This window comes from Cimex lectularius, unplaced genomic scaffold (assembly GCF_000648675.2).
Source record: "Cimex lectularius strain Harlan isolate CLEC.00 unplaced genomic scaffold, Clec_2.1 scaffold61, whole genome shotgun sequence".
NCBI lineage: Eukaryota > Metazoa > Arthropoda > Insecta > Hemiptera > Cimicidae > Cimex > Cimex lectularius.
In genome coordinates this window covers 1,733,846-1,750,267 of record NW_019392650.1, presented here as the reverse complement: position 1 = coordinate 1,750,267, position 16,422 = coordinate 1,733,846, and the positions used below count along the sequence as shown (strand labels likewise).

The 16,422-nt window shown below is 35.8% G+C and overlaps 1 protein-coding gene across 4 annotated transcripts; it reads left to right on the top strand.

Moving 5' to 3' along the window:
• The first annotated feature begins 5,642 nt into the window (after positions 1 to 5,642).
• Positions 5,643 to 15,499, top strand: LOC106672711 (calumenin-B). Of its 4 annotated transcripts, none has more exons than XM_024230636.1 (7): positions 5,643 to 5,730; positions 12,264 to 12,364; positions 12,434 to 12,558; positions 12,646 to 12,839; positions 12,902 to 13,144; positions 14,971 to 15,083; positions 15,155 to 15,499. In XM_024230636.1, the coding sequence occupies exons 2-7, from the start codon at positions 12,266 to 12,268 to the stop codon at positions 15,341 to 15,343; spliced, it is 963 nt and encodes a 320-aa protein (XP_024086404.1). In that variant the 5' UTR covers positions 5,643 to 5,730; positions 12,264 to 12,265; the 3' UTR covers positions 15,344 to 15,499. The 4 variants fall into 4 exon arrangements, with proteins under 4 accessions (XP_024086404.1, XP_014259854.1, XP_014259839.1 ...); XM_014404368.2 differs by lacking the exon at positions 5,643 to 5,730 and adding an exon at positions 8,746 to 8,837; XM_014404353.2 differs by lacking the exon at positions 5,643 to 5,730 and adding an exon at positions 9,114 to 9,384.
• Positions 15,500 to 16,422: the final 923 nt, after the last annotated feature.

The following is a 16,422-nucleotide window of genomic DNA, read 5'->3' as shown; positions in this document are numbered from 1 at the left end:
TCATTCCATCACAATTATTTTAGGTTCAGGCGTCGTCACTACCATTCAATAATGCTACATCATGATAGCGATCATCGGATCGTCCCTTGAGCAGAAGGAATGCAGCTCAGGTGGTTTCTTAGGCAGTGTGGTGCTCGGGCTTGCTCTAGAAAATCGTGGCATCTTTCCATTCACTTATTTCATCATCAGAAAATCCTATCTGTCCGATAGCTCCTTTTAAATACGAATTGGAACATCCTTCTCCTCCATTCATCATGAAGTAGTGGGCGTTCTACAAGGCAGCATCCTTGGTCTCGTTCTCATTTCAATATACCCTGCATATTAATACAGTACTTCTCATATATACAGACGATACCACCTTCAGCAAACCCAAACCCAGTGGTCTTCAGAAACCTTCAGGACCAACCATTTCTCCAGTTTAGAAGATAGGTTGAAAAAATGGAGAGTCAGATTCAACGAAATTCCAGCAAATAAACTTCTATCGCAATATCACCTCTCCTCTCTGTCCCCCTCTCAGCAACCTATTTCATCTACTATTTGGGACTTTACATCGACTTATGTGGAACCACCACACTCAACACAAAAGAATAGACTTGACTACTTGACAACAGACCAAAACGCTCACTGCAAAACAAAGTTAATTCCCTCAATAATAATCGAACTTAGGGGTTCAACCAAGCGTTCCTTCCTCCAAAGAAACAAGTTACTCCAGTCTAAAATCCTTCGAACCATTGCCCAAGCTACCTACTACGTATTAAACTTTACTATCAACATAAAGACAACAAAGTTGTTTGTAGTGCTCTAGTGCTGTTGTAATATAATAATTTTTAAAAAATATTTTATAGAAATTACCATTGCAAGCTGAGTACACATTAAAGATGATAATTAAATAAAAACATTCTTGAAACACACAGGAAAATCTGGCAATTGAAATTTAATGTCAAAAGAACGAAACTGGAAGATGAAGTGCGAGCCGTAGTTTTATTTTTCTGGTCTGCTGGTCTTGTCCATGTTCAGCCTGACTAATTTGATTATATTGTTAAATAATCAGTACTGTCTGATTCTTAAAACAATGTTTAATTTGTGCACAGATTGGTAAATAAAAATAAGATGCTTTCTTTATTTTCAGACCTGTTCAAAATGTTTATAAACTATTCAAAAATGTATAGGGATATTGCCAATTTTGTAGTATTTACTTGCCCTAGCATTATTATTTTATTTTTATTATAAATTGCATTAAAATTAATTGGAAGTTATTATGTTTTTACTGAAGGAAAATTTAATTAAGGGATTTTTAAAAATAACATAATAAAAGGTTTTAATTACATAATTGTGTTTATTGGACACAATCTTTTTTTTAACAATTAATACCGTGTGTAATGTCCTCTGTCAGCTAAATCCTCTGTGTACCTGTTAGGCATACTGATAAGGTTGTCACTAATTTCATAAGGAATTTCACTCCACAGATGTTGCAACGGCGCAGTCAGTTGTTGCAGGACAACTGGCTGCGGATGATGACCGAAAAGCCTTCTCACCAACGCATCCTACATGTGCTCAATGGATCTGGTGACAATGGGGGAAGGGGCAGATGGGACATTTCTAGGTTTTCTAAACATAGATGAACAACTGTGCCTCTTTCAGGTCTGGCATTGACATCCTCGATAATTTCTTGGACATAACAGACTGCGGTGAGGTGGCCTTCAACAATATGGAGTCCAGTTCGTCCTCCAGTGTAAATCCCAGCCCAGACACCGTTACCCGCCTACTCCAAACTGCACTGAAGGGAGCACGAACTCAGGCATTGTATTCATCCCCTGTTCTCGGTAGATCTTCGGCGCTTGCTACACTATACAGACAGAAACGCCACTCATCAGTAAACATAACAGCACTCCAATTGGTGTTCTCTTCTAGGCACCATATCCTCCTGAACTGCTGGTGGCGGGCATACGATGTGAGATCTATTTGATAAAGGCCTTGCCGAACACCTTGTACTTCATTTAGGATCTAGCAGGCACTATGGAAAGGGTTCCTTCCGTCTTGCAGCAATGACAATATTTCTGTCCTTCCTTAGTATTAGCGTCCATGTCCTCCATTAGCTCTTAATGCGCTGAGATCCACTACCAGGCCTCCTACTGGCACTTCCAGTCTCTCGGAATCGGGCTAAAGTCCGGGAGACACGCTCTGAGAGACGCCAACCGCATCTGCGACATCCACTTGCCAGTGACCTCGATGACTCATTCTCAAATTATAATGCGAACTTCTGGTTCAAGATGATATCTTTCCATGGTTAAAGAGAGTACAACTGGATTAAAGCGGAGAAAAGACGGGAAAAGATGTTTATTTACAAAATGAGTAATCTTTATGTTTACTATTGTTAAATAAATCCGTTATTAAAAATTAGGATTAAAAATTGTTTGTTTTTTATTTGTATTTTCTATTTTATTTTATCTAACGTACAAGAATATGTAGGTAAATTTATTTAAAATTGGTAGAATAAGAATAAATTAAAAATATCCCTATTTATTTTTTTGAGCAGTTTATATTGTAGTCGTAGTAGGGCAATTTAACGGGCGAGATACTTTACTCAAACATAAATATTTTTCTACTGCTCTATTTTTGTCGTATAACTAACTAGACAATTTTATCAGACAAAAATCACAACTGCATCAGTAGTAACGAGAAAGAGGAACGTCACTGGACCAAGGAAAGTTGCATAATTACGTTAACCGCGACGAGCAGACTCAACAGCAGTTTCGAAACGGAATTAAGATCTAGAAATAGTTAATTTCATTATTGCGGTTTTTATTTTCTCAATTATCCACTGTGAAACAAATCTGTCGACGTTACTTAGTTTCTAAGGAACATCTGCTTTCATTGGTGTCTTGTCCAATCGGAATCCAATGTTTACAAATAATCAACCGATATTAGTTAAAAGATTACAAGTTTTTATTGTTTTATTTGTATCCTATACATTGTAAGTAAATACATATTACCAATGTGATCACAAAACTCAGCGCTGCACCCGGAGAACACATGCCATGAGAAACCAGCCGATGCTGGCACTCAGTGTGGTGGATTAAGGATGTCTCGAGGTCATCGTCGATTAAGGCGATGCAGTGGGTTCTCGGGATAGGAATGAATAGACAGGGCTCGAGCCGTATGGCAAGGGCTAAGGATGGATTGAGAGGTTGGTTTGAAACGTTAGGAATCGGGAACGGATCAACTCGTTGTGGATAGTAAGGTTAGTGACGTACTAAAGCGCTTTGACAATTTTGTGCTGTTGCCTGGCAGAACCCAACATTTCCACTGTGCAAAGTGGTCGCAGTAAAATCTTGTATAAGGTTAGTATAGTTTTGACGGTCAAGACAGATTTCAATCCTAGAAGTCTTCGTAGTTGTCCAAGTCTTACTTTAAGTTGTCGTCTCTTAAGTCAAATGTGGGGATTCCACGTCAGACTTGCGTCAAAATCGGTATCACTTCGTTGTGAGTGGAGATCAAGACTGTTTTTCAAATGTGAACCTACACCGAGTACATTTTTCTTCATTCAGTCTTGTACTCCTTGTGGCGATGATGATATTGGGGTGCATAGGTAAGCAGTACATTTGGTATAAAGAACGGGACCAAGAATGCTCCCTTGTGGGGACTTTTGACTTCCGAGAACTCGTTGCTGCACCCCACTCTGAAGCCGCTGTTAGATAGGTTTTCAGGATAAGATAATAAATCGTGGGAAGGAAGAGTTTAAGTTTATAAAACATGCCCGGGTGCCAGACCCTATCAAATGCTTGGCCGACGCCAAGAAAGGCCTCACAACTGTACTTCCCCAACTCAAGAGAGAAGGGATAATGGCAAATACGAAAACCAAATTTATGATCGGGAATTATATTTTGAGAATTTAGAATTGGAAGAATTATTTTTAATAGGAGTTTAGTGACCGGGAGTTTTGGCGGCCCTGAAAGGGGCCGGTGTTATGGATGGAGTCGATGGTCCAAGTCCAGGACCGATGTTGATGAGCTGATGGTCGATGCAACGGAATCGGTACAATCAATAACGAGGAAGGGCTGATACTTCGTCGTTGAATACTGAGATTAACAGTTAGCACCCCTGTTTATATCCAGGATTGTTGCACGCTGATTACTTGCATAGTAGAGGACGAGACCATTGTTGAAGCGGTGTGACACCTAGAATATAACTTAGCAACCACAAGAAGCTTTTCTAAAATTTTACCCAAAATGGATTGAGGACTTGTTGCATATATGAAGCAGTACATCAGTACAGCAGTCGGTTTTTTTGGTTTAGGGGACATTCGGACATACTAGTATTCCCATGCTATAGGGAAGTAGGCTGTACAAAGAAAACAATTAAATGGGTATGTAATGAATATGATGGCTTTTGCTGGTATGTGTTGAAGGATTTTAGGAATAATAAGGTCTTGACCTGGAGCATTCTTTAATTTTAGATGTTTTATGGCAGAATGATCATCAGAAGGTGAAAAAGCTTTAGGAGGTAGGGAATAGGAGAGTGTAAATATTCCTCAATAAATATGGTCTATTTGTTGGCATGTGGGGTGAACACTGTGTCGGGTAAGAAGCAAAAGCATTCGACCATCTGTCATCGACCTGGCAAAACGGGGTTGACATACCTCCGAGGGAAGAGGGCAGGGTAGCAGCACATGATCGGCATCAGCCCTTGCCTCTTAGTTGCAATCACCCGTCGGCGTTGATGTAAGACCTAGTCTATGATGTGGGAGACAATCGTAGCCCAGCCGAAGCCGGATCCTGATATGCAAAACCTCCTTGGTCCATGTAATCCTAAGAACCAAAACCTGGTAGATTGACGGTTGAGTGGACGTGTTCACTTTTCCTTTGGTCCTTGCTGATGAGATGTGCTCTTCCTACCATATAGTTTTTTCCAAACTTGTTAAAATGGACCAGGATGTCATTAACAATGATCATAGCTTTTGTGGTACCGGAGCATGCCGCCTCCTTAACCAGCAGATCAACTCTATTGTCCTTATTTCCACTATGGTTACCTGTAGTCTCCAGGTCCAGGAGCTTTTGCCTAATGGTTATAATAAAAGAATCTCTTATGTGTCGTTTGTTTTTCACCATAATAAGTACCCTGGATTTCTTTGTTTTGGATTATCGCATTATCTAGGTAACTAATAATAATAGTTTTTTGTTCAAGAAGCAGTTCAAGGTAGAGGATTAAACGAGCAAATTATTCTTCGCCGAAGAATAAAAGACCGTGATTTTGCAAAATAAAGCCTGTTTAGGGACAAAGGAAAAGAAAATGCTTGAATATTGATGAAACTGACCATCCAGACGTTACGAATGCAAAATGAATGCTGTAATTCTTGAATTGCGTCGCTATCCTTACTATGTTTTTTTACCCTCACCTGTAAGCATAAAAAAAGCTTTAAAAAGACTTTTATGCCTCTACAATCCACGTTCACTCATAAACTTAAAATATACAGAGGTGGCCACTGTGGAGGACACTCCGCAAAATTCTAAATCGCACGACCACTCAGTTTAGGATTTTCTGACACAAAATATTTCCAAGCCAGCTCCGGATACGGGCGGAGATTTATTTACGTCCTGGAACCCTCGTAAAATCAAAGCGGAATAAAGTGCTTGCACTAAAATGCAGTTATCGTGACGGGTGGCACTCTTTTCTACAAGTTTTATCTCTTACAGTTTGCTTTCAGATCTCGCCACACCAACAGGGACGCACGTATGTATGTAACATCTATACACTTTCATTCCCGTCGAATACGAGAACCCACATAATTTTTGTTTGATTTCCTTAAGCTTGCTCTAATCTTACATTTCAATGTGTGTTATCGACTTTTAATGTATGTAACAACTCTTATTTTCATTCGCTTTAATGATTAGCAATTAGAAATGTATAGAGATTAGTGACCGTTAATCGACAGTAATTCAGATATCGTGAGATGCGGTTTGGTGTGATGTAGGTTTGAGAAAAACATTTTCTTTATCGTGCCAACGTTTCGATCTTTATTGAGATCATCTTCAGGGCTCAAAGTTTTTGTCTTNGCCCTGAAGATGATCTCAATAAAAGATCGAAACGTTGGCACGATAAAGAAAATGTTTTTCTGAAACCTACATCACACCCGACCGCATCTCACGATATCTGAATTACTATTAGCAATTAGCAAGACATTCTTACATAATTTTGTATAAATTAAATCCACCAAGTCATTGTTTCATTAGGACCAAGCTAAAGAGCGTTAACGAAAATATTAATCTTACTGAATAACAATGATGATGATGTATTTTTTCTTGGCACTAAAATTGATTATACCCAAATTTAATGCTTTAAATGTATTTATACTTTTCCAAAAGTGAATTGCCATACTCACCCCACCTGAAAACATTTCTATTTACACATTTACAGACACAATAAGCAATGATTCTTTTTTCTTTTCGTGTGCTAAGAGAAGATACACAGATCACATTTTGAGAGAGAGAGAGAAGGAGTGATTATTGAGAGATTATTAAGATATTGTTGTGAGATATTATGCCAGGCTTACTCATACATGAGAAAAAGAGAAAGAGAGACGCACAGAAGCTAGCAGAAAGAGGTTAATAAAGACAGTAAGACGTAGGAGAGAATGAGAGACAGAGTAAGATATACAGAGAGAGCGAGAGAGTTAGAGTTTGGATAGAGAAAGTTAGAAGTAAGAGAGAGGTGGCGAAAGTGAGAGAGAGATTGAAAGAGTAAGAGGTAAGAGAAAGGGAGCGAGAGTGTGTGAGATGGTTAGAGAGAGTTAAAAGTAAGAGAGGGGGGAGGGAGAGATAGGTAAAAGAGAGAGCGATAGTAGAGATAAGAGAGAGAGAGAGAGAGAGTGAGTTTGAGAAGGTGAGATTGAGGGTGCGGGAGTGTGAGAGATGGCTAGAGGGGGCATAGAAATGCTTAGAGAGAGGGAGAGTTAGAATTGACTTAAAATGCCTTATTTATAATACTCGCAGATTTAGGTCAACGAGTTCGGTTTTACGAAAATAAATAAATACACAATAAACAAACAAAATGACTATGGAACGTACATATTTTTAGCTTTAATACACAGTATATCTGATCTGACTTAATTATGTTATAAACAATGAAAGATTTCAACTTATAATAATACAATTAAAAAACAAACAAAAATGTGAATAAACATAAAATCTTGAAGAGATACATAAAAGAAAAAAATTTAAAAAGTGAAAATACATAATTATATAATAACCCTTTAACAAGTGAATTAGTGAACGTCTATATCAAGGAATATTTAGTAGAGAGAGAGAGAAAAAAAATATTAATTTAAATTAAAAACAAAAGCCAAAAAAACACATAAACTAAGACTTCTGAAAATTTATATGAAGACATAATATAAAACTTATATGTAGATTGATAGCCACAGGAGATGATTACTATTTTAAAACACTATTTTAAAAATAATATTTATTTAAATTTAATTTTGAATATTTTTTTAGATTTTTTATTTCTGGTGGTATATTGTCCATGGTCCTAATGCTTTTTAGCAAAAAAAGAGTTGCTAAATGTTTTTGTTTTGGAATTCACAACTGAATTGAGTGTCGAGTATTATGTACATTATAAAAATGTTTATAATTTTCATATAAATATTGTGGAGTTTTATATTTAAATATTTTGTTTGTTAAGGTACCAATGCATAAAGTTCGTACTTCTTTCAATTTAAGGTTGCCTGATGGTTTATATTTGTCATAAATTTTATCATAAAATTTTAAATTTAGTATGAATCTTATACGTGTATTAAAATACACCTTTTTTTTTTTTTTTGGTTAATTCGTAATTCGTGTTACTCATAATTACAATGCTGTAAAGTATATGAGACATAATTAATGAGAGATGTATACTTTTTTATTTGAACTACAACAAGGGTTGTATTGAACTACAAGTAAGGGAGAGGGAGCAAAAGGGTTAAAAGGGTTTTTCAGAAAGAGTAAGAGATGGTTAGAGAGTGTTAAAAGTAAGATAGAGCGAGCCAGAGGGGTGGCGAAAGTGAGAGAAAGTTTGAGAGGGTAAGAGGTAAGAGAGAGGGAGAAAGGCGGATGCTCAAATAGCGGAAGCGAGTTAGAGACGGATAGAGGGAGTAAGAGGTAAGAGAGAGGCCGTGAGAGAAAAAGGAGATGCGAGAGTGAGAGATGGAAAGAGCGAGGGTTAAGAGAAATGGAGAAAGAGAGATGCTCAAAGAGCGGGAGCGAGTGAGAGATGGATAAAGAGAGCAAGAGGTAAGAGAGAGGGAGAAAGAGAAATGCTCAGAGAGCGTGAGAGATGGTTAGAGGGAGTAATGAATGTAGTGGTTTGATTTAGAGTCGCAGAATTTGGTCAAATACTGTCAAAGAGAGAAATTGCAAATAAAACGAGAGAATGTAACATATTATTATTAGAAACTAAGAAATAAAAAGGTTTCAAAAATTGGCAAGACGATTCTTTGGCGCCAGTCTTTTGTGGCTCATTTGATTTTTTGTGATTAATAGCAACGGAAGCAGGTCACTCGCCAATCTTAGCCTAAGCTATTTCCAATGGATAAATACTAAAGACCCTTTTTTTCTCGGAAAAATCGTTTTTCGTAAGGGAAACGTAAAAGAGCGTCGAGGGAAATAAATATTATATATAGATGTAGATAAAACAGAAAATATAGGAAGCCGGTAAGGGGCAAATGGAGCGTCGTGTAAGGCCGGGTTAAATGGGTCCCCCGTCGCGAGTGCTTTTTCAGTCGGATCGAGCCAGCGACCAGGGCGTGTCGAATCGGCCAGGTTTCTCATTCTCAGACAGCGACCAGTTGTGAAATTCAGGTAAATTTTCCGCTAAAATTTCGTCGGCCGTTGCTTCAAATTTTCCGCCGGCGACCAGTTGTGAAACTCAAGTAAATTTTCTGTTCAAATTTCGTCGGCCGCGTTTCGAATTTGCCGCCGGCGACCAAAGAGTGTCGAATCGGCTAGTTTCTCATTCTCAGGCGGCGACCGGTTGTGAAATTCACGTAAATTTTCCGCTCAAATTTCGTCGGCCGACGTTTCGAATTTGCCGCCGGCGACCAGGTGATACGTCGGCCGAATGTACCGGTGGCCAGGTTACGACCTGTTGTAGGTTGTTGACAAGACAAGTACACTTCCAAATCTGGCGAATTCGGTTTCGTCTTCGTCTAAAGCGGCGGAAGAAATCCGAAAGACAGAAAGGAAAACGAAAAAAAAAAGATAAAACCGGGGGCATTTTATCGTTAAATAACATCTGGGAGAGTGATAAACCTCAGTCTTTGGTCGGCTTCCGCTCCGCCCGGTTCCTAGTTTTCTTCCTTTCTCAATCTCTCGGCTTTTCACTAGGAATCATTTGTAATTTTATGAAGTAAGCATTTTTTTTCAAAACAGCTACTAACATCAATTCGCTATTTCATAACTTCTTATCAAATTAAAAATAATCTTTTTCTCTTGTTTGTAGCTCTCGTCTAAAAACACTTCCCAAGTGCTTACTTTTAAGCTTCTACAATTTTATCCAAAATTATTATTATTTTCAGAAACCATTGACCTTATCTGATAACATTTGTGTTTATTTTCAAGCCAAATTGTCCAATTTAAAATTAAACCGTTAAAAACTAATCTGGTGTTGGAAACCTAACCAAAAAAGTTCTCCCTTATCTGGTCCATACAGTTTCTTAATCTTTCAATGAATTGGATTGTATAGTAAATCCGAGTTGCCTTTAATAAATCAGTTATTACGAACAGAAATGTGAAATTTTTATCATTTTACATTGTTAATAAGTTAATTTATGACATTTGGTAGTATGGTCGTTACCATTTTGGTCTGATTGTACTCGCTGGTTTGGTGTGATGGCCGTTGTGCACAGTTGGTCTGTTAGTCAGAAATCCCCCATCATTGAAGATGGCGAGAAGCCAAAGCACCAGTTCTTCTCTCTACGACCGCAAGATGATTGTTGTTCTTTTATTTGATATTCATTATATATTTTTAAAACAGACCTTTAAAATTGTTTTCATTGTATGACTAGATATAGATGTAGATGTATACTGCGCCCTTTAGAGCTATTGTATCCCCCAGTCTGTGCTTATAGCACACCGATGAGTCCTAGGTCATCAAGGAACTAGATTAGTTGGTTTCTGTGGTTCTTCTAAGTTGTACATTCTAAAACACTTCCACCTGTGGGCAAATGTGACGCCACAGTTTGTTAGTAGGTGTGTTCGTGTCTCCGCTCCTTCTTTGCAGAATCTGCACGTACCATATTAGGTTATACCAATCTTCTTCACATGCCCATTCAGTCTGCAGAGTCTTGTTACGATTTGAAATTTTTTCCTGCTTCCTGTGATGCATTCTGTATCTTGGGATCCAGCAGAAGATGAATTTATTTTCCATACCTAATCTCTTTAGTTTAGTTTTGCAATTCAGCACCATCTTTGAGTTAATGGTGTTTGAACTTAGCACTTCGATGGCTGCTTGGCTATCTGACATGATAGCTATATTCTTGTTTTTGTACCCATTATTGGTACCCCCTTTGGATCTCAGCTTGGAAGGTTGTATTTTCCATGGGTTCTGAGTATTTGGTTCCAGGGCCGAATACTCCTGGCCTGTACCTTCCTGCATTCTAGATCCATCAGTCTATGAGCAGATGGTGCCGTTTGTAACATTAGGGTTTCTCCCTTTTTCCATTTTTTGTTTCATACTTAAGTTTATTTGGAAATTTTGCTTGAACTCAAACATCCTGTTCAAGTCGTCTCTTGGGGCCACGAGTATCAGATTGTCTGACTAACAGCAGTCCCATACTCTTTGATCAATTAATACTATTTTAGATTTTTGCTTAGACTTCATAATTTCATAGACAAATTCACACACAGAATGAGACCTTTGGAGGTTCAAGAAAATTTTGGGAAATCAATCATGGGACGAGTAATGTGCCAGACTTATTCATATATAGTTCGTATGCGCTGTCAGGAAAGAAGAAGTGTATGAGAGGTGTGAGAGAGAGAGAATGAGTATTGTATTATTTAAAAAATCTCACAAATTTAGATCACAAACGAGACCTCTTTTATGAGAGAGGTAGAAAGAGATATGCTCAGAGAGAGTGAGACAGAAAAGCCCAGAAACTACCTGTCAATATTTAAAAAAACCTACATATATTTTTAAGTTGAAATACTTTTTATTATAGAGAGAGATTATTAATAGTATTGTCAGCATCTAATTCACATTCTCAGTGTTTACTAGATGTCTGAACGATAAAAAAGTGCTGACTTGCATCTGACACAAGATAACAGTGAGAATCACCAGAACAAAGGAAATCAAACTTCCATAATATCACTCACAACTTGAAATTCAACAACTTAACTTTTGATAAGTAAAAGCTTAACACTTAATAAACCTTACTTAAATCAAACTTAAAATAAAAATAAGAAACATTTACCTAGTTTAAAAGTGTTATTCTAACATATGACAATTGAGCTAGAGTAACATTTTTGTCTTCTAAAGAAAATAGATTGTTTGCTAGGTTTAAATGTTAATGCAGTTGCAAATAAACAAAAAAATTGAGATTTTTTTTTTTCATTTCATTTTATCAGTCTGTATTATCTTCATAAAAACAGTCAACGACAGTGAAATTTATTCGGTTAACTCAATTATCTTTACATTCGATATTTATTCAAAGATTTGACAATAATTAAAGTTATTTTTTGCACTAAGAATTTTAACACGGTTTTCCTCGAAGTAGTTCGCCTACAGGAAACACTAGGACAATGGAGTTAACATATTTGTTATTATAATCAGTAACTTTTTAACGTATGATATGAATATTATATTTCAGTTTGTCAACAGTGCAATAAAACTACTGAAATATTAACCTTCATAAAGCTGTTTTAAAAAAATTAGGTGTGAATTTACAATTATTTAATATAAAAATTGGTACCCCTCGATTAAATTGGTTTTCAAAAGGAGCATTGTTAACGGAATTGAGGTTTTGTTTTTGATTAGCACACAAGTTTCTGCTCGTCTAAAAAGAAATTAAAATAATTGTTTAAGAAATTTTATTGGGCCATCTTTGGCAGCAACAGTTAAAGGGTTGACACAGCGCTCATCTCTGTTGGGTAAAGGTACTAGCTTCGAATCTACCAGCCCTGTATTTGAACCCAACATTCTTACAAATAATCTCCCCCCCCCCATAAAAATGTCCATAAAATTTACTTATTAAGCCTCCTCTTTTTATTTGTATTTAATTTTGTTTTCAGAAATGGGTAGCAAAAATCATACACTCTTCTATATATTTCTTCTATCGTATCCTATCATATGCTGGTCAGCTGCTTCTGTAGCACCAGATGATCTTCATGAAGTAAGATATTTACTTTTTTTTACAAGTTATACACTAAGATCTGAATGCTATGTTAATATCGTGTTTTAGGACAAAGTTAAGCATTTTGAAAAAGACGGTGCTCATAATGTTGAATACGACCATGAGGCCTTCTTAGGCGAAGAGGCTAAGTCTTTCGACAGTTTATCACCAGAAGAAAGTAGAAAAAGACTGGGGTAATTTATATTTTTATAATTATTGTCCCAGTAGTGAACTTATTATTTATTAAAATTTCTTATTGTTATTGCTATTTTTTTCTTTAGTTTAATAGTTGACAAGATAGATAAGGATCAGGATGGTTTTGTAACAACAGAGGAACTTAAGGATTGGATAAAGTATACCCAGGAGAAATTTATAAGGGATAATGTAGATCGAATGTGGAACAACCATAACCCACAAGGCGCTGAAAAATTGGGTTGGGATGAATATAGTGAATCAGTGTATGGTTTTATGAAAGGTAATTTACCAATATTTTATTTTGTTTATGATATTTTTTAACTCTTAAATTGTTTTTTCTAGACATGACTGATGAAGAGCTCAATAAAAAGGACAATCAATTGACATACCAAGGGCTTTATAATAGAGACAAGAGGAGGTGGACGGCTTCTGATTTAGACGGTGATGGATTATTAACAAAACATGAATTTTTCTCATTTCTGCATCCAGAAGAGAGCCCTCATATGAGATCGATTATTATCCAGGAAACAGTAGAAGATCTTGATTCAGACAAAGATGGGAAAATATCTTTAGATGAATACATAGGTAAATAGAACATAAAAATCTTACTTGTTACAATGTAGTAAATATAGATACAGATGTGTTAGTCAAGGTGTGTAGTATACTGTGCCCTTTAAGAGCTATTGTATCTCCCGTTCTGTGCTTATAGCACACTGATGAGGCCTAGTTCATCAAGGAACTTGATTGGTAGGCCCAGTTTCAGTGGTTGAAGTTCTTCTATATTGTACGTTCCAAAACACTAACGCCTGCAGGCAAATATGGTGTCACAGTTTGTTAGTAGGTGTGTTGGTGTTTTATCTGCTTCTTTGAAGTATCTGCATGTATTGGGTTACACCCATCTCCTTCAGATGCCCATTCAGTCTGCACGTTCCTGTTAGGATTTTAAGTTTTTCCTGCTTCCTTTGTTGCATTCTGTTCTTTTCTCCTTCCAAAATTTGCTAGAAGGTTTTTAGATTGTCCAATGAGTGAATTCTACTGTTTCCACATTCTAGCAACAGGTGACTTTATTTTCTATGCCTTATCTTTTTTCCCGTGTAGAAATGTGTGGTGATTAGTGACTGTTAATCGATAATTATTCAGAAATCGTGACATGCGGTCTGGTGTGATGTAGGTTTCAGAAAAACATTTTCTTTATCGTGCCAACGTTTCGATCTTTATTGAGATAATCTTAACATAGCACAACAAAGCATCACATTCCACACATCAAATATTTTTCACATAGTCTAATTTCCCAACGATTTAGCTTTCCTTTTCCTATCTATCCCTTTCTATATAATCCTGAAAGGATAATCTGGCCGAACCGAATATATATAATTGGCCGAATGTATATAATTGATTATTAACACAAATTCCCTTGTCCCTACAAATCATGATTTTACTGTGGTTATCAACTGAAAGTTAGATAAATTGCAGCACANGGCGTATGTAGCCGAAGATCGTGGGTTCGAATCCCACTCGTCCATTGCCTTTTTTATCTCAACTAAAAGCCTTAATTAATTGTAATATATTAATTGGTCAAGCGGACCACGAAATTAATGAATTTAATATTTTTGTATATTCAATCAAAGTATTTCTACTCACTCAAAGTGTTTGTCTTCTGTGTAATCGTGCCATTCTTGCGTATCGTGTTGAAAGTGCCAGTACGATATTGCTGTTTTATGTTTATATATGTGTGGGGAAAGAAGTCGGTATAGAAAAGACATTTTTGTATAAGGCGTCGGCTTCTTTGAGATGAAAATAGCCGACGAAGGGAAAAAACATTGGTAATGGTTCGGCCAGATTATCCTTTCAGGATTATATAGAAAGGGATAGATAGGAAAAGGAAAGCTAAATCGTTGGGAAATTAGACTATGTGAAAAATATTTGATGTGTGGAATGTGATGCTTTGTTGTGCTATGTTAAGATTATCTCAATAAAGATCGAAACGTTGGCTCAATAAAGAAAATGTTTTTCTGAAACCTACATCACACCAGACCGCATCTCACGATTTCTGAATAACTAATCTTTTTTGTTCAGTTTTGCAATTCAACACCATCATTGAGCTAATTTGAACTTAGTGCTTTGATGTCTGCTTGTCTAACTGGGTACATCTCTCAATTGCATGGACTTGCCTGGAAGATATTGTGTTATGTATATAATTGATTATTAACACAAATTCCCTTGTCCCTACAAATCATGATTTTACTGTGGTTATCAACTGAAAGTTAGATAAATTGCAGCACATTCCAAACAATTCCGATTATATAGTATTTTCAATTGTTTTTGACCTGCATGTATAAACATTATATTCAATTTTGCCTCTAAAGAAGTTTCAAAAATATACATAAGCACTATCATCTTCCCAAATCTAGGTGATTTATACCAAGGAGAAGACGACTTCAAACCTCAATGGGTGGAAACAGAAATCGAAAACTTTAAAAAAGTCCGTGATGCCGATGGCGATGGTTACATAACCGGAGATGAGGTTAACTCAATATTTCTTCTTGGTTTATTTTCTTTTAAATATTTATTCATCGGTTCATGCATTTTTTTAAGGTGAAAAGCATTATTGGCCCAGAAGACTACGATTACGCCAAAGCTGAAGCGCAACATTTGATCTATGAAGCTGATCGAAACGACGATAAAAAACTCACCAAAGAAGAGATCATTGAAAAATACGATTTATTCGTTGGTTCCCAAGCAACAGATTTTGGCGAAGCCCTTGTAAGGCATGATGAGTTTTAATGTTGGAAAATTGTATATTGTGTGGCTTTATGAATGTTGTACTGATTTAGAAGTTTAGATTTTTTTAAAGGCAATATTTCTTTTTATTGTCAATTAATTTATTTCCTTTTATAGAATATAGTGTTTTTGTAATATTGCATTTTTTAATTAAATGGTAATTTACAATAGTAGTTATATTTTGTTAACTTGTGAATCACCAATTTTTACATTTGTATGGCAGTTGGTGACAAATTCTTATTGTTTTTGTTTATTAAGTTTTAACAGAATAAGTAAACAACAGTGATTTAGATTGAAAACTTTACTAGACGGGACCAATGCTTCCAGATTATTTTAAAAAGTTTATTATATTATAGACTAAGGAATGGCCTCTATTTTTTATATATAAATCAATATAATTTATAGGAGAATAATTTTTTTTTTAATTAAGCAGACTATTGACTTATAAAATACGAATCAAAGCACCTTACAGTTTACTCAGAAAGTAACAGAGGATCTTGCATCATCAGAGCTGATTTTTACTTTTTGAAAATTTTAAAGGATTTTTTGTCCGTTAAATCTTTTTCTTTTTTTTCTTTCTTTTTCTTAGTGGCATTTATTAGATTTTCCTATTTCTACCATTCCAAATGTTTTATAAACTATTTTTCTATTTAAGCTAATCCGTGAAAAGTATTTCAATACTTAAATTTTGAAAAAGTATGTAATGTTTTAGGTGCTAATATTCTATATATATATATTTTGAGAAAGTGTTTTACTTAATTTTTTTCTCTCCTGACATAAGATATTAATAATATTCAGGTTCGTTTTCTTTTGTTTTTTGTGTTATGTTTAACAAATTACCTAAGCATATATTTATGCATCAAAATTAAAGGTTAAAGTAAATTTACATGTGTTAACAATCTCCATAATAACAATGTTCAGCGCCCAATCTGACTTATGAAAATTATTTTAAAAATGTTCATTAAAATATACAGGCCAGTATTATTATTGATAAATATTCAAAGATGGCTAAATATGCTGTAGTGGGAAAAAATTCCCATAGAATAAAATTTATTACAGCTTATTCAATTATCTTTAAGCAT